At 37.9% G+C, this 19,838-nt stretch overlaps 1 protein-coding gene across 7 annotated transcripts in view; it reads right to left on the minus strand.

The window, feature by feature from the left end:
- The window catches only part of GRM7 (glutamate metabotropic receptor 7), a 924,866-nt gene that overhangs the window by 159,255 nt on the left and 745,773 nt on the right, over nucleotides 1-19,838 (minus strand). For all 7 annotated transcript variants that reach the window (XR_014298757.1, XR_014298758.1, XR_014298759.1 and 4 more), the window contains exon 8: nucleotides 7,450-8,385. Coding sequence is in view for 3 of the 7 variants with exons in the window: in XM_082683125.1 (XP_082539251.1) it covers nucleotides 7,450-8,385 (936 nt within the window). In the remaining 4 variants the exon portion in view is untranslated. The remainder of the gene's footprint in view (nucleotides 1-7,449; nucleotides 8,386-19,838) is intronic.

A 19,838-nucleotide genomic window follows, 5' to 3' on the forward strand; every position in this document is an offset into this window, starting at 1 on the left:
TGAACCCACCGCTACAATCAAGAGAGTGAACACATACATCACCCTCCAAATTTCATGGTGCTCCTTTGTAATTCTTCAGTCCCCCACCCATCCCCAGCAAACAAATGATCTGCTTTCTCTCACTGGAGATTAATTTCAAAGTTAAAACTATTTTGCTCTAAGTAGAATTATACAGCTAATATTCTTTTTGTCTGTATTTCTTCAGTGAGCCTAATTATGTAGGATTTAACCAAGCTGTTGGACATATCAATAATCCATTGCTTTTTACTGCAGTATTCCATTCTATGGCTAGACCACAACTTATTTATCTATTCAGCTATTGATGGGCACTGGGCTGTTTCCAGTTTCTGACTATTAAAAGTAAATCTACAAAAAAAAAAAAAATATGTGCAAATGTATGTGGGTTCATTTCTCATGGGTAGAGAGATGGGAGGAACGGCTAAAGTAGTACAGAAGGTACATGCTTAACATTTTAAGAATCGTCCCAACTGTTTTCCAAAGTGGTTGACTAACTTGCACATTCCCACTAGCATTATGTGAGAGTTCCATTTGTTCCACACCCTTACCAGCACCCTTACCAGTACTTTGCTTAGTACAAAACTGTACTAAGCAATTTAAAGATCTTATTTTCTCCTACACACACCTAGAAGTAGGAATGATTATACACATTGGGCAGATGGAGGAACCTAGGGCCTAAAAGGTTAAGTGACACATTTGCACCATGTACAGTGATTAGGTTCAGAGCACCACAGCATGACAGGGTATGGAGGAATTGCCCTCTAGGACCACAGGGTACCTGGGACCTGCAAAAAATACTAAGTAGAGCAGTATTATGGTCTGGGCTATGGGTATCTCAGGATCCCAAACCTGGATATGGCGGCCCCTGATGCTCACCAGCAGACTGTTCCATTATGATTTCCCATGCTTTGAGAAGAGTTGTTTCTGAAAATAACAGGTGGCCTTTGATGCTCAGAGAAATGCCAAAGAACAGAGATTTGTCTGACGTCCTGGTACTATTTATAAAGGTGAGGCCTGGGTCCTTGGAACTGTATCCTTTGGAGGCTGAGATCTCAAAGTGAAAGACACTTTGGACTCTCAGGGGACACCCCAGGGAGGACTGGTTCAAGACTTGCTGAGTATTTCGTTTTAGCAGCAATTTCTCTTTCCTGAGCACCTCTCTGTTCAAACCTCTGTTCAGGGCCTTTTCTTTTAATAGAGTAAGCTATTTCCTTATTCTCACTCAGTTCAGTTTTACAAAGGCTCTTGAATTTTAGCTGCTGAACTAGCTCTTTTGGCTAAAGAAAGGGACTAAGATGGTGAAGACTCCAATTATCCTAGTGATGGCACTAGAAATTAGCTGATACATCATGAGGTGAGTACAGGAGAGCATTATCCCAAGCCATTGACTAATACCAGGCATGCAAACAGCTGGTTTCAGAGTTCTGTCTGGAGAGGAGCTCAGTTATCATCAAGGTCACAGCAGGAAGCGGGAAGGAGATGGTTCCATATGCTTCTGTTATGGATTTGAACGGACAAAACTGAACAACAGAAGCAAGACCTCAGCCACCAGTATGCTTGCCCATCACAGCATGAATATACAAATGACCTCAGCCTGAGCTATGCACTGGGACACTTTTCTCAATTATGTTTAGATGCAAGGTGAAGGTAAGAATTTTTGTTTTAAAAGACATTTGTATTTGTGTATGAATATGTGTATATCTATGTATCTAGAAGAGAGTCATCAGATTGTTGGCAACAACTATAAACGGCGAATGAGAGAGAGTCCTTTCTCTTGCCTTTAGTGGGCAAATTAAATAGTGGGCAATTGCTACTTGCAAAATTCAAAAAAAGAAAAAAGTATCTCTAAGCATATCTCCATTTCAGGAACAAAGCAGCATATAACACAAAAAGAAAGATAAGGCATATTATGTTCTCATATTCTTTTAATGTTCAAAATGTTCAAAGCAGCTTTCAAACCTGCTTTATCTTTTCTAGTCCCACAGGCCTTCTTCAAACCAGCACCATCTTTTGTCCATCTATTACAAGAGCTACTTGACTTTGTTTTCTTAACTCCAGCTGCTTCACCTTTGCTCAAGTACTGTCCCTGGAATTCACATTCCAAAATACCCTGTGTTGACGTTCTTCCCACCTTTATAAACTTGTCTTGGCTTAAAGAGATAAATCCAAAGAGAGTTCTCTGAAATTTGGATTCGCTGCTCTTCACTACATCATTAACTCTTTTACAGAGCCCAGGCCTCCAAAATCAAAGGGTGGCTGGGGGGGTGGGGGGGTGGATTGCATCTGAGGGAAGACCCTGCATAATTCAACATAAGCATGAGGGAAAATATCAGCCTGAGAAGGGAAAGCAGGTATTTCAGTTTACTAGTTCTATTATTTAAAATTAACTTGGTCCGTCACTTTGAAAAGACGAGATTCTTGCCAATAGTTCAATTTGGGAATGAAATGTTGGGGTTCACCCTATTTTAAAGTTTTCCCATAAAATGCGGTTCTATTAAGTTTTATTCTTACACCTCATATTTGCAAGAGTCAAAGCTGCATTAAGCGTCATCTGTCTTCAGTCTCCGTGCCATGTGGTGAGATTGCCGTCCCATACTTTTTGACAGTGGATGTAATTTCTCACTGGGCTATCATAGTGCTACCTCTGCCTGCTAACTTCAGTCCACTTGTCATTTTTCCATGAAGCAGGAGTGGAGTTCCTGTTTCTGGGTGCCCGTCCTGCATTCCTTGTGTGACAACTACAGGATGCCTCACAGTTTTCAAAGTTGATTTGAAAATATTACTCCCATAACCATAAATCTTGGAACACCGCATTAAAAACTAATGATGTATTGTATGGGGATTAATATAACACAGTAAAACTTAAAAAAAAAAAAAGAAATAAAGAAAATACTATTCCCCAAAGAGAGCTAGGACTACCCCTTTCTGTATGGCATTGTGAAAATTTAGAAGAGATGCGTAATCAGAGACAAAATAAAGACTAATTTAAGCACACTCCCATTTCCCTATTGTTTATACTTAACCAGATTAATTTTAATGAAAGCCACTCAATGGCTTTTGCATAAGGACAACAAAGCTGAATGGGAAGAGATATCAAAGGTCATTTGTCAGTGCCCAGTATTAATCAGAAATGACACATGGATTTCAGATTTCTTCTAGTTCTGACTTATTGGTAGTGGCCTCCTAAAGACTGTGTTGATAAGGATTTTTTTTTAAACTGCACCTTGGTTCAGGGGAAGCTCACTGTAATTGATTATCAGTGTCTGCGTAGGGCATGGATTAGGAAATGTTTACTTACTTGACAAATATTTCTGATCCCTAATATCAGTCCTAGGTTGGTCTGCTTTTTGTTCAAATTCTGGGGAGCTATCTGCTACATGTGGATGATCAAAATATTGGTTTATAGTCCAAACCCCTCTAGAAATACTCCCGGGACATATTCTTCCTGTCTTCTTGCTACCTCTGGTTGCAGGGCCAATGCCTTGGTCCTGCCTTGTAAGGTCTCTGGCTACAACCTTGGAGTTAACACTTCATTCAGACCTTCTGAGCCTAGGCTTTGTCTTTGTGAATAATGTCTTTCTTATCTCCTGGTTCCTTGATGTCTGGATTTCCTAATTGCTTGAGATGAGAGTTAATATGTTCCTAAAGGCTCTAAAACTAGAGATCAGGAAATATTTAAATGACACATTTTGTAGATTAGGAAGAAAATGCTCAGGTAGTTTTAAGAAGCATGCTTGGTTTGCACTGATAAACTTCCAGCATGCTTGTTACAAAATCCAGCATTCTATGGCCATCCTATTGCCCTATTGAACCAGTTAGGAGGAGCAGATACAGAGTATTTCTAAAAACAAGTTCCAATGGTGATTATCAGAGACACAAGTTTGAGAACCATGGGGTTGAGAACGCTGAGCTGGTTCAAAGATTGCTAATAGTAACCTTATGTCTGTCATCTAGTGAAATAATGCAGTAAAAAACAAAGAATTTGATTATTTAAGTGTTGCAATCCATGCTGTTCTATTCAGCTGTGTGCAGAAGAATGGCCTTATAGAAGACACACACTCCTTCCTGTATGCAACTACTCTTTTTTCATATTTTCCTCTGAGCAGAAAATGCCTCAATCCTTTACTTTCTCCTGTTCTCATCAACCTCCTACCTAAACAAACATACATATAGATGGGAAGACCACTGGGACCCTCCAACTCCTCTCATGTTATATCAAGGTCTACTTTGTCTTTACTTTGTCTTTGCAGAGCTAAGTGGTGTAGAGCTTGTCTCCTCATCCATGTGTAAAAAAAAAAAAAAAAAAATGATACACTGGTTTACCTAGAAAGTTCTGACAACAACTGGCTAAAAAAATCTGGATAATCATAGTATCTTCAAGGTTTCTCAGATCTTGGAAAGGTAGCTTATGTCCTTCCTACCTGAAGCATGCTCTTTTCCAGGTTGCATGCAAAAAAGATAGATAAGCCACAAACCAAGCCTTTGTGTTCTTGGAAAGTAATCTAGTCCTCTAACAGCTCTTACTAGTATATAGCCATGGGACATTACCACACTTCACTAGACCAGCTAACTCCAACCTTGCTATTACTCAACTATTTGCAGTGTTTCCTTGAATCATTTCAGTCATCTAAATAGAATTCCTAAAATCAAGGATTGTTCTCTTATGGATAAAGTTTACCTCTTCCATCCCTGACCATGTTGCATGATCCCCATTCTAAAAATCACAGGATTAGCAACAATAAAACAAGATAACTGTAATCTCCTGCATCCTTCACAAAAGCAAAAATATACTGAGGGTTGATGTTTCACAACAAAACAAACATTTCTCATCCTTTATGCTGTGCTAACAAACTCAAGTGGTAAGAAGTTTCACAAAGATATCCCTAGCATAATCAGAATGGAACTCAATTTCCTAAGACAGTAAATAGTTATTACTGAACTCACTGCCTAATCTTTTTTTTTTTTTCCTCTTACAATGGAATTCTTCCACTTAAAACACTCAAATTGTTTGATCTAAACAAAAATGTAAGGGCTGTGATTCTGAATATTGCTAGCTTGGCAATGATGCCTTTTTCTGTTATCTCTGTTGCATTTGGCAATTTGCCACTTTCCACAATTTAAATTCCATGGTTTCATGTACAAAAACTATTTTTAACTTACCACTCATGCTTCTGTAGCCATATGCCTATCTTTAAGATGTGTGAATTTCCATATAAAATTTACTGTTCCCATTTGGCAATTTAGTACCTTTAATTGTGCCAATCAACCACATAAAACATCATAACCTACTGAGAATATATGAAGAAAAAATACATTTCTTCTCAATCTAGGATATCAAGCACACTACTTAAAGACAGCTTAATTTTTCCTGCGGTTCAGTTCTAACAGCTCAAGGCCTTGTAGAACAAGTGGAATCACTGAATTCAATTCCTGAAACCTGGTATCATTTTCAGGTTTTTAAGCAAGTCAATTATACACTTAACCTTACTGAAAAGATTCATAGTCATGACTAGAAATGACAAATGAAATGGTAGACCCTTGTGGTGTCAAATAACATTACACCAAGGCCCATCTTTAAGACAGCTGCAGATGTTCCTGTCTTTTGCATTCCCCAAGAATAAATTTATAAGAAAAGGATTTAATGTTTTTAGCCTGTTACATAAGCAATTGTGTTTGTTTTGATAAAAAAATTATTATCTTCATAGGCTTCGATGATACACATCATTTCCCATAAAAAGTTCAATGGTTATCAACTTACCAGCATACATTTGGGAAATTCTTTTTCTTTTCTCGCTATTGCATTTCACTACCCTAACTCATATTTTACTATTCCCTTGGCCCAGGGATAGATGGAAGTAATAAAATGCAATTCAAGTTGGTTTCACAGACAGTAAACATGCATTATGAATTTGAAACATACTGTTGGAAACATACTATGCTCGTTGAACATATATTTTAGAACTTCCTCTTAGACACTTTATGACTAAAACCATATCTGGAACCACTCACTGTCTTTGGTTGCAGAATTCTTTGTGGTTTTATAACATATGCATTTAAACAAAAAAAGAAAAAAGAAACAAACAAGCCCCCCAAACCCACACAGTCCAAACTGATATCTTCTGAATCAAACAGTTTAGGTGAAATATATCTCCTCTGGTGGAACACCAAATGTCATTAATTATAGGATTCTATGAGAATCGAAGTAACAAAGAAAAATTCAGATTCGACTAATTCCTAGAGGCACAGATTAGTGAATTTGTAGAGATACCTACTTCAGTCCTTGCTTTCTTCATGCAGGGCACTAAGTCCTTGAATGTTTTATGGACTTCTGCAAAGTAACATGGAATCAGGCTAGAATCCCTGTGTTCTAACTTCTAACCAAAACATAAGTGTACTCTCTCTGATACAGCACACCAGTTAGGGCTCTAGGTCTTGGTTCTGGTTTCAGTTGTATGGCCCTGCCAAAGCTGACTTCACTGAATGAAGGACAATGCATCTTATTAAGACCAACATATTAAAACTGCCTAATTTGCATATCTACAAAACCATATCCAGGTGAGTATAAAAGTCAGATGTGTATGGATCTCATATAGAATCAATGCTTTAGTTTTGCCTAATTTGCATGCCTGTCAAATCCACAGCTAGACATGCATTCATAGCTTTAGGATTCAACACATTAGGGCTGCCTAACTTACAGATTCATACAAATGCATAACTCTATGTGGAGAACATGTATACTAACTATATCTGGGACAACACATTAAGGCTCACTAATTCTGAACTTCCATCACTTGACGACACTTGCTCTACTATATACTGTCCCTCCCATTGCTAGAAAGTTGAATCTCTGGTAACTCTCTGAATCATTTGATGCGATTAATGTATATCTAGTTTTAGGGAGCTGAGGGTGGAATGATAACCAAAACTTCCCTATATTCATCTATTATACACATACATATATATGTGATATGCAAATGGAAAATATTCAAATAGACAACTCATACATGGTGTTGCTCACACACTAGATCCAATCCACAGTGACAGCCTAGATGGTCACTAAGAGAGAGAGGGAGCTAGTAATCACCATCCCTATCCTAATGAAGGACTGTGGCCTTTTTCTTTTATCCTAAACAGAGGGTGTGTAACAAATGCATTGGAAGGTTTAATTTGGACAGATCACACAATTTTATACTGGATAATCTCTCGCTATGATGAGTAGTTCTATCATCAATTAACATAAAAAATTTACCTTTGGTTGGTTTCCAGTGAAATAAACATGGCACAATTCCCTGCAGTTTTTAGATTTCTATAGAATTGATGCCTAGTAATTCAGGATATAAAAGTTCTCGTTCTACATAATCAATTTGGTTCCAGTATTTACAAAAACAAACATATTCCGAAATGAACAGGGTGATGTGCATTTTCACTTACCTTTTCCGCTGACTGTGCAGTGCCAAAAAAAATGGGAATGAAGGCAAGCCACACTATACATGTCGTGTACATAGTGAATCCAATGGGTTTGGCTTCATTAAAATTCTCTGGGACACCCCGAGTCTTGATGGCATACACAGTACATGTGACCATGAGAAGAATGCTATATCCCAAGGAGCAAATGATTTGGAGATCTGTAATGTCACATTTGAGAACTCCCCTGGCCTGCTCAGGGTTCATTGTCTTATGTTCATCATAGTCTATGATGATGTTGGGTGGGTCAACACCAAACCAAATGAAAACACCTAGAAGCTGAACTGATATTAAACTGGAAGTGATGGCCAGCTGTGATGTCGGGCTTATGAGTCTGGGAGCTGTAACTGATTTCTTGCCCTGCTCAAATATGCGATAAATCCGATTGGTTTTTGTCAAGAGGGCTGCATAACTGATGCACATACCCAAGCCCAAGAAAACTCTCCGGAAAGAACACACTGCCACATCGGGTTTGGCTATCATCAGGAAAGTGATAATGTAGCAAAGAAAGATGCCAGTCAACAAAACGTAGCTCAGTTCCCGCCCAGATGCCCGGACAATGGGCGTGTCATTGTAGCGGATGAAAGTGGCCATGACAAAGATGGTGGCGATGATTCCCAACATTGCTAGGAAGACAGGGATTACAGCCCAGGGGGAATGCCATTCTAGTTTGATGATGGGGATATCCTGGCAGCCAGTTCGGTTTTCATTGGGCCTCTGGTCGTAGGGGCAATGTTGGCATGTCATCTCATCAAACTGGTACTGGTAGCCGTCGCAAGGCTCACAGGTCCAGCAGCATGGAGTTCCCTTCTGTGTCTTCTTTCTTTGCCCAGGCTTGCATGGCAGTGTGCACACTGAGGAGGGGATCTCCCGGACTCCTTTACCCCACTGCATGTCCTCTATCTGCAGCATAAGAAATGAGAAGGTGTAACTGGCGGATTAGTTCAGAGAAAAGGAAAAGAATGGAATATAAGTGATAGCAGAAGCATTTGAGACTTGACAACATTAAGGGACTACTCCCCCCGCCCCCACAGTCAGTATGAACTGCAACTAAGATTTGACCCCAACTATTCCACCCCGGAATCCTTACTTCTCACCACTATGGAGTGTGCCAAACCTGCCTGATTCTAAGAATTCCCTGTGGAAACTATTAAAAGTACAAATCCCCTGTTCCTACCCTAGACATGCAAAATAAGAATATGCTAAAAATAAAAATAAGTAAAAAGACCTTGGGCTCTTCAACAAATGCCCAGAGGAGTCTTGTGATAAATCACAATAAAAATCTTCAGTAATGCAAAAAGTTACACACATGTCCCTTATTAGCTGCTTTAAAAAAAAGTTTTAAAATTATTTTGAATGATATTGCAATGTTGACCACATTCCTTAAAATTCTGTAGACATCACTGCCATTGTCAAAGAGAATTTTCAAGGAAAATTCAGTTTAGTCTATTATATATTACACAGGATCAACAAGGTTCATTACTGAAGGCTGTAATGGTAGTTGACTATATCTAAGTGATTAGGAAGCATTTGATTAAAAAAAAAAACAACAACTTTGGTCTAGAAATTTTTTTTTAACGATTTTATTTATTTCTTTGACAGAGATAAAGAGGGAGAGAAACTGAGAGACAATGCACAAGCAGGGGGAACAGCAGGTAGGGGGAGAAGGAGAAGCAGGCTCCAGGCTGATCAGCGAGCCTGATCTGGAACTTGATCCCAGGACCCTGGGATCATGACCTGAGCTGAAGGCAGATGCTTCACTGACTGAGCCACCCAGGCATCCCCTGGAAATCCTTCAATATTGGTCATGTACCTATTTGGAGATGAAATTTAAAACTAAAAACTATATCCTAGAGGAGGATGAATGTGGATTTACTTAATCACAATAGTGGTCTTCTGGAGGGGAATTCATAGTCAACAGTGTTCTGAGAAATAATACCATTAGAAACAAAGAAAAAGTTCTACTGGGTTGAAGTTTTATTGTACCAGAGGTCTCTCATTTGCCAGCATAGCGTCTAATCTTCCTCCTCCCTGACATCAGTTCCTCAGATCTATTTTCTCTGTGCTTGTTGTAAGATGCAACTTACAGGGAAGCCCTGTTGCAGGGGGTAGGAGGGAGTGGGAAGTTTGCTCCCATGACCCAGTCTTCACCAATTTAGTGTACTGCACTGGTTCTCAAGCTCAAGCATTCCTCAAGATCACTAGGAGGACACTTTATCACCCAGTGGGCTGGCCTCCACAGCAGGATCTTTTGATTGTTTGGGTATGGGAGGGGGTCTGAGAGTATATATTTGTAACAAAATCTTAGGTGATGTTGCTGGCGGTTCTCTAGGGACCACACTTTGTCAAAAGCAAATATGTTCCAACCTCTTAGCCATGGAATATAAGTCAGGGACAGGATCATTATAGAATGGAAAGGAATTTAATTTTACTTTTGCTAAGATAAATAAATATGTATTTTTTTGTTGGACTGGCAGTTTCTAGGATGTAATGATACCTGTACTCATGGTTTTAAGAAGGAAGGAGTTTATAAGAGAAAGAAGTCAATGCAAAGGGAAGGATTACTGAAAAAGAGAAAGAGAATAGAAAAATTACTGATTAGACTGTTTGAGTTACTTGATGTAGCCATACCATGATTCCCTAGACCTCATCCCTATGCAAGCCAGTAAATTCTGCTATGCTGAAACATGTTAAGTGGCTTTTCTGTTACTCACAACCAACAGTCCTGAAAAACGTATGTACTAAATAAATATGTTGAGTATCTACTAGTTGCAAAAGCTGTGCTGAGTGAGCAAATTAATTTACAGAATAAATTCCAATGACCAAATTTAACTGATATTCCCATAACTTTTTAATACAGTTGGGCCAAAAAATAGGTTAGGACAATACTGGAAAACCTGAGGCTTTTAAAAAATGCATAATTTTAAGAGATAAGGGGGAAAAAATGAATTCATTGTTCTTAGGAGTTTAGTGTCATATTAAAACAGGATGTAATATATAGCAGGATATGATACTTCCATCAAAACTTGAATGAGAACTATATTCACAATCTAAATCAAATGCAGGTAACTATGAAAAAAACAGCTCATGGATAAATTTTATAAAATATTTCATGAAATATAAAATATTTCATAAAATATCATAAAATACCATAACCATCTATGGCTGAATTTAAACTGTAAGCAGAGACCCAAGAATCTTCAGATGACTCGTGTGAACTCATTTGCCTGAATGCAAAGCCCAAGTCAGCACTAATAAATCTTACTAAATATTAAACATAATCATCTCTTTCTCAACATCATCATTTTTGAGGCAGTAAGTCACTGGCAACCATCCCAAAGTCATAAAATTAAGGAAATAATTTGTAATAAGAGAGAAAGAGATATGCATTAACTTTACAAATGTCAAGTTGCAGTAAGTTGGAATCTAAAAAACTGCTAACATTAATACAAATGTTCCCAAATGTTAAATTAAAAGGTCTTACTCGTGTTTAATAAGAAAGATTAAGCAAAAACAAACAAAACAAAACAAAATAAAAACAAAACTAAAAAAACCCTCTATAAATAAATTTCATTAGCTAAACTTGAGATTGCCTGATTCTAACACTAGTAGATAGTAATACACCATATGATTACACTTGATCTATGGGAATAGAAGTAGGGCTTATACAAATATAAAAACAAATTATCATTATCTGTAATATTTTATAGCCAATTTTAAATGTTGCTAGCTCACTATTTTTCCCCACTTGGAATAAAATAAAATGCCCAGCAATGCTGAATTGCGTTCGTTTCCCCCTTAACTTATACAAATATATACAAGAGCTGTAACTACAAACATTTCGTTGACTGATTACTTAATTTGTTTTCAATTTTCATTTAAAGTACATCTCAACTGAGTTTAATTGTATACATTACAGCAATAAAGTTGCCTTTTGCACCAAATGAACAAAAGTCTAATTTACTTGCTTTGCCAACAAAAATCATTATTGAAAATATACTGTGTTCAATGAAGTCACCAACTAACCTTTAAAAGTTCTCGTAAGTGAGAATTTTTTTTAAAGTGATACATTTGATTTGTGTGTATTTATACCCAATCACACAACCTCAGTGGCTTGTTTTGTAAGAAGAAAGAGTCAGCTGCAAATGCCCATAGGTACTTATTGAAGGGAGAATAATCATTTAGGACTATGACAACTGAAGTATAATGTCAATTTACTTTGCCAGAGGGTAGTAGGAATGCAAATTTCAATTTCATTTTGAATGCTGCAACAAAACCATGTTTCAGTTAGGCATACTTGGAAAGCAAAAGTTAAGGTGCTGAAAGATTAGAAAAAAAGGGCTAGGATGTTAACTACTATTTTCTTTAAAAGATACAGTTCTAAATTCTCTGTAAGAATGCATTTTCTTCTGGATGCCAGTGTGTATGGGTATTGGATACTGGATCTGCTCAGTAGCTGGCTCATGGGGAAGAGATGTTGAAATCCTAGCTGTTAGCAAGAGAAGAGACCCTTATTGACAGAACTATCAATTAACACCATGTGTGGCACACATATTATATGGATAGGTAGATCCATGATTTAGGAAAGAGATAATATAGAGTTCTAGCCAATGCAAGCAAAAATAAGCCTGATGTAGTGTCCTAGGAAAGTGTTCTTCACTCTTAAAAGAGACACAAAGAAGAGATATACTGTCTTTAGCCTCTGAACTTTGATGTGTGTAAATGTGATGTATGGAGCCGCAGCAGCCATTTTTTAACCATAAAGAGACAAGCTACGGGAAGAAGCCAATATACTGAGGATAGGGGAAAAATAGATAAAAAAGAATTTGTGTCTTTGATGTTGTAATAACTTTTAGGCCCCAGATGGAGCCACCCCTTCCCAGGTGACATGTCGGAAAACCAAACTTGAATAGGCTGTGTGTCCCTATAAACAGGTTTTACTTGACTAGACACAGAGTGTATCCATTCAGCCGGTCCCCAAATGCCAACTCTGAAACAACCACAAAAGAGACTGACTATATGGTCCCAGCCAATCAGGTATTTTCTGTTTGTCTTTTGTTTGTTTATTCTTTATCCTGTAAAAAGTTTTCTATCTTCCACCCCATTTTGTGGTTCTTTGCAAGGAGACTGCCTAGTTCATGATGTGTTAAAATTTGTTTGTATCATCTAAATTGTCTTCATTAATCATTCTTTAAGAGCGTCATGATGATATCACCAAATTAACAAACACATGTACCACTGTACCCCTGCATTTTGAACATGAAATGATAAACTTTCCTTAGTTGATGACCAATATTTCCCCGATAGTCTACTACTTGCAATGAAACATTGTAACAAATACACTTTTTCTTACTTCAGCATCTGGTATGTGAAGACCTTCTGAGTGTAGGCAATTAGCCAATAATTCAAATTCCAGCAGGGAGAGTAGATAGCCCCAGAAGGAAAATGGATTTTCAAAGCACATATGATCAGACACATGTGTCTTGTCTCTGGGGGATGCTCCTAAAAAAAGTGGTACAGCCCTAGACTCTGACCACAAGCTGTGACTCCATTGCTTCTGGCTCAGAGAGAAACAATGAAAAACACCTGTCAGCTAAAGTTCTCTAGCACATGTGACTAGCAAAGATTGGGGTCTGGCTCTAGTAGAGAGTTAGCTGCTCCACAGGGAATGTGCAGACCTTATAATCACTGGAATTTTAAAATAAAACCAAATTAGTTGCTGTCTTACTGCCAAATGCAGAACTCAAACAGAGATAGAATTTTTATAAACACTGTTTGGTGTATCATTTTTATCTAGGAGAGATCTGCTCTTTTCCCTACATAGACATTTTCTATCTGAAAGAAAATGTTGTTACTTCAGGGATATTTTCTTTAGTGAAATTCCATTTGCATGTTTCCAAAGCTTACTCTGTAGACCAAGCTGGCTGGGGCTTTTATTGCATAATTCTCTACAATATTATTTTCTTACTTATTAAAACCCTAATAGAATGAACTAATTTAAAAAGAGCTTTCTTATTAAAATACCATTTGTTCATTAAAATACATTTGTTCTGTCTAATTTATGAAAAAGCCTTTTTTTAGGAAACATGCAAAGGAATGTTGAATTTTTGATACTACAAAAGAGCTAGATTTTCGTTCTAGGTGGAGAGGGTGGAGTGGGCAAGGTGGAGGGGCCACCAAGAGCTTCACAAGGAATTCTGTAGCAGCACTCAATGACTTCCTTTTTATTTTCTTTCTTTTTTTCTTTCTTCCTTTCTTTTATAAGACTGAGCCTCTATTTTTAAGCCTTAGGCAGCATGACTAGACTATGAAACAGAATTTCAGGGCTGCTATTTTATAATAAAAACACTTACTAATTCAGATTCTACCTCTTCAAACTTTAATTGTAAGAATCACTTTTTTTTTTTTTTTCCGTGTACTCTAGGAAGAATGCTAGAAATGGCTTTTTACTATGGTAGACCCTGGGCATTCCTGGAGGAACCCAGAGCTTAATCTCACCACGAAGCCCATGGAGATCCAAGATGTAGATAAACTGATGCTGGTATAGCCTTTAGTTTAAATTAAGCCAGTGGTTCCTAAACTTGCCTGCACATGTATTCATTGGGGGATCCTCTAAAATTTTCAAATAGGCATCAGTGTGTTTTAAAGCTCCTTAGGTGAAATGTAGACAGGTTTGGAAACTACTGAATTATACTCTCTTAAGGGGCTGGGGTTACAAAGAAAATCTTTGCATTTTTTAAAGAAGCTACTGATCACAGAGATGTACTTCCCTGGACTTATGATGCAGTATCTCATTAAAAGTCTGAATGGGTGACAGGAAATGCTCAGTGATACTCTGTTATGATTTAATGGGAAAGTATAAAGTTGTAATGAAATTATAGATTTGAATAGTCAGTAAAGTCTCCAGACTTACATTTCATAATGTCATTGGCCAAACAACTTAAAATGCCTATAGCAGCAGAACATATGAAATAAATAAGTGACATGGATAGGAGTAATACAATTTTGCCCCTAAAACAACCAAGTCTAAAGGAACAAAATACAATTCTGCATACTTATAAATAAGTGTTAAATTATACATCAAGAACAGACTTCATAAAAGTTCAGTCTAAATAATCTACATTCACAGTTTCAATGCCTGCATTTCCCTTGAATACAAAGCAATGGGGTGGGTGCTTATTTTTAAATGCATATAATTAAAACCTCCCAAATTAATTGAACGGTTTGCTCCTCAAGTCAATCTAGGTTCTCATTGTTTAATGCCACTTCTCTGTACCTCTAGCTAAAAGGAATGACTATACTTGGTTTCAGCACTTCCTTTTCCCACCCCCCAACAGCCTCATGTGAACCTTCTGATTTTTTATAAGGTTGATGCCTTTCAAAAGATATCATGTACTCTGAGAGCCAAACAATGCACATCTGCTGACACTAGCTAGCTGTCACTTTCTGAAACAATGCTGTCACTGGAGGAGCCATCTCCTTAAAATGTACATGCTAACTACAGATGACCATTTACATACTCTTCCTCTGGGGACACAACTCCCTAAAAGATGCTTACCAATCAAAGATAGATATTTCATCTTCTTCTAATTACCGAATACTTTTGTAAGCACTTTTCTTAACAGCACGATTTAACAATAATTAATAATGTGAACGTATGCATGTGGCTGCCTCAAAATTAGCTCCAATTCTAAAGTCATGAGGGACGCCTCGATGTCTCAGTTAGCTAGGCATCTGCCTTTGGCTCAGGTCATGCTGGGTTTGTCCCACATCAGGCTCCTTGCTCAATGGGGATCCTGCTTCTCTCTTTCCCTCTGCTGCTCTCCCTGCTTGTGCTCTCTCATGCTCTCTCTCCTCACACACAAATAAATAAATAATCTTAAAAACAAACAAACAAACAAACAAAAACTAAAGTCATGATCTGCTCAGGGACTGGCAACCTACTGCCCATGGACTGAATCTTGCTGACTGCCTGTTTTGCAAATAGTGGCTAGATCAGAATAGTGGCACTTGTTCATTTAAGTTTTGTCTCAGGCCAATTTTATGTTACAGCCGCAGAAGCTGAGTAGCTGTGGATGCATGGGCCACAAAGCCTCAACTATTTACTTTCTGGTCCTTTATAGAAAATATTGACTGATTCAGATCCGAAGAAAACAGAAGGACAAAGCCCTCACACATGGCAACCTTATCCGCCTATACACCATAAGTTTTGTCATCTGTCACATTCTTCCTTCCCTTTGGTCCCCCATATTTAAGTTACCAACAACTCATGTAGGTTTTACCTCTTGAAATTATTTAAGAATTAATTATTTCATATAACAAACTATATATTAAATACAGGCATACCTTGATTTATTATTCTTCCTTTTATGGCCCTTAGAAGGTATTACACTTTTCAAATTGAAAGCTTGTGGCAACCTTACACTGAGCAAGTCTGTGGGTGACATTTTTCTTCTCTTTCTTTCTTTCTTTTTTAATTTATTTGACAGTGAGAAAGAACTAGCATGAGCAGGTGGAACAGCAGCAGAGGGAGAGGGAGAAGCCAACTTCCCACTGAACAGGGAGCCTGATGCGGGGCTTGATTCCAGGACCCTGAGATCATGACCTGAGCTGAAGGCAGATGTTCAACCAGTTGAACCACTCAGGTGCCCCCGCAACAGCATTTTTCACTTCATGGCTCTGTATCATATTTTGGTAATTTTCATAATATTTTGAATTTTTGAATATTTTGAATTGTTATAATTATCTGTGATCCTTGATCTTTGATGCTACTATTGTAATTGTTCTGGGGGTACCATCAAGCAGTCCTATATAAAATGGTGAATGGGTTATTTAATTGATAATTTATTTAATAAATAAACCTTGTGTTTGTTCTGGCTACCACAGCAGCCAGGTGTTTCCCCATCTTTCTTTGTCTCCTCCAGCCTCCCTATTCCCTAAGACACAACAATACTGAAATTAAGGTAATCAGTAACCAACCCTACAATGGCCTCTAAGTGTTCAAGTGAAAGGAAATTTAATGGAGCAAACTTCATTATTGTTTTATTTTAAGAAACTGCCACAGCCACCCCAGCCTTCAGCAACCACCACCATGATCAATCAGCAGCCACTGACATTAAGGCAAGTCCCTCTACCAGAAAAAAAAAAAAAAAAAAAAAAAAAATTATATTAAATTAAATTTTTAAAAATAATTTAAAAAATTACAACTCAATGAACAATCATGCTTAACATTTTTAAAATTTTTTAAATTTGAATTCAATTTAGTTAACATATACTGTATTATTAGGTTCAGGAATAGAATTTAGTGATTCATCAGTTGTATATAACACCCAGTGCTCATTAAATCCAGTGCCCTCCTTAATGCCCATCAACCAGTTACACCATCCCCCCACCCACCTCCCCTCCAGCTTTGTTTCCTATAGTTAAGACTCTCTTATGGATTGCTTCCCTCTCTGGTTTTACCTTAGTTTATTTTTCCTTCCCTTACCCTATGTTCACTGTTACTTAAATTCCACATATGAGAGAAATCATATGGTATTTGTCTTTCTCTATTTTATTTCACTTAGCATAACACCCTTTACTTCCATCCATATCGTTGCAATTGGTAAGATTTCATTCTTTTTGATGACTGAATAATATTCCTTTGTGTGTGTGTGTGTGAGAGAGAGAGGGAGAGAGACATCTTCTTTATCCATTCAACTGTCAAAGAAGAACATCTGAGCTCTTTCCATATTTGGGCTGTTAAAAACATTGCTGATGCTTAACATTTTCTAGCAATAAAGAATTTTTTGATTAAGGTATGTACCATTGTTTAAGACACAGTGCTATACCACACACTTAACAGACTACAGTTTAGTGTGAACATAACTTTCATATGCACTGGGGAACCAGAAAGTTCATCTGACAATCTTTATTATGGTATTTGCTTTTTTGTAGTGTTTGGAACCAAACCCACACTATCTCTGAGGTATGCCTGCAAACTCATTGGGTGTGATACCCTGTTTTAGTTGTTGGGAACAAAACAGAAAAAAAAAAAGTGCTTTAGAAAAATGAATCCTACTTTCTCATCTTTGCTACCACACCTCCTCTGCAAAATCTTCCTGTGGAGTTTCCCCACCTCCCTTTCCTCCTAGCCCCTTCCTAATTCCATTAGCTGCACTAAAGCCAAAAGGATCCTTTAACATGCAGATTTGATCATGTCACCTTTAGGCTTAAGCTCTTTAGCAACATCTTGCCACAAAACATCCTAGATGATCCTGTACAATTCAGCAGGGACACACATCAACTGACTTTAGCTGAGTTCCATGAAGTTTCCAAGATGGTTAGTACCCTACAGTGAGTATGAGGCTACAATATGCTGTTCTATGATTCTCTTCTTTAGTTCACTGACTTCTTTTTTTTTTTTAATTTACTTTTTATTTTCAGCATAACAGTATTCATTATTTTTGCACCACAGCCAGTGCTCCATGCAATCCGTGCCCTCTATAATACCCACCACCTGGTACCCAGACCTCCCACCCCCCGCCCCTTCAAATCCCTCAGATTGTTTTTCAGAGTCTATAGTCTCTCATGGTTCACCTCCCCTTCCAATTTCCCCCAACTCCCTTCTCCTCTCCATCTCCTCATGTCCAGAAATCAGTGGCTTTCTTATACACTAATAATGAAAATACAGAAAGGGAAATTAGAGAATCGATTCCATTTACTATAGCACCAAAAACCACAAGATACCTGGAAATAAACCTAACCAAAGAGGTAAAGGATCTGTACTTGAGGAACTACAGAACACTCATGAAAGAAATTGAAGAAGACACAAAAAGATGGAAGACCATTCCATGCTCTTGGATCGGAAGAATAAATATTGTTAAAATGTCTAGACTGCCTAGAGCAATCTATACTTTTAATTATATTCCGACCAAAATTCCATCGGTATTCTTCAAAGAGCTGGAGCAAATAATCCAAAAATTTGTATGGAATCAGAAGAGACCCCCGAATCGCTAAGGAAATGTTGAAAAACAAAAATAAAATGGGGGGCATCATGTTACCTGATTTCAAGCTTTACTACAAAGCTGTGATCACCAAGACAGCATGATACTGGCATAAAAACAGACACATAGACCAGAGGAACAAAGTAGAGAGCCCAGGTATGGACCCTCAACTCTATGGGCAAATAATCTTCGACAAAACAGGAAAAAATATACAGTGGAAAAAAGACAGTCTCTTCAATAAATGGTGCTGGGAAAACTGGGCAGCTATATGTAGAAGGCCACTGACTTCTTGCTCAGGAGTTCCTTACCCCACTAGACTTAGTGCCCCTCTAATAAATTCTAAAGATCTCCCTTTAAAGGACTTAACAAGAAGTAACTGTGTGTCTAAAGCAGTGTGTGTGTTTATATGTTTATGATCATGTCCTGTGTAAACACAGAATGCATGCACCATGCCCTATCAGCTATTTTTCAGAATACAATAGACCAGGGATTCAGAGGGGAAAAACCACCAACCTCTCAATAAAGAGGTCACAAATCCAAAATAAATAGAACACAATTTGTCATTACGCAAATATGCAAATATGCATTATGCAAATATGCATTAAGACTTCACTGGAGTCTTAATTTCCACTTTCTATGTAAGCTCCTTGAGACTAGAGCTTCTGTCTACTTTATTCACTTGTTGGAAACTCAGATATGGGAGGAGGCTCCATAGCCTTGTTGGACTAGATGGGTGAATGGCAGGGTGAAGGACAAAAAAGACTGACTTCTCCTCTAGCCAAAACTTGAGTTTAATTTTAACTAGGAATGAAAGATCCCTAACTGGGGTGCTTGGGTGGTTCAGTTGCTTTTAGCTCAGGTCATGATCTCAGGGTCCTGGGATGGAGCCCAGCATCAGGCTTCCTGCTCAGTGGGGAATCTGCTCCTCCCTCTGACCACTCCCCACCCTGTGCCCGAGTCATGCTCATGCTCTTCTCTCTTAAATAAATAAAATCATGGGGGAAAAAAAAGAAAGAATCCATAATAACTTTCATGAGTCTCGTCTATTTTCTGGTCATTTGCTATACATCTATAGAGTGAAAGTTAATAGTTGAAAAGTCCTTGGCATTTTCTTCAGGGAAGAAATGGAATTAAATATGGAGCACTGAACTCCTAGGTAGAGGGAAAATGAACACAACAAATACACCAAAGAAAGAGAAATAAGTCATGTACCCTTTCCAGCTAAAGACAGAACTTGATTTGAATAGGTCCCCATTTCACCAGCTAGACCCTAAGAGTTGGGCTTGACTGCCCACCTGCTTGTACTCGCTAACCCTTGTCTTACATTTTCCCCAAAGCTATTCTTTCAGGCTTTCACCTTAACTCAGACAA

This window comes from Mustela nivalis (assembly GCF_964662115.1).
Source record: "Mustela nivalis genome assembly, chromosome: 1".
In the NCBI taxonomy this organism is placed as follows: Eukaryota; Metazoa; Chordata; class Mammalia; order Carnivora; family Mustelidae; genus Mustela; species Mustela nivalis.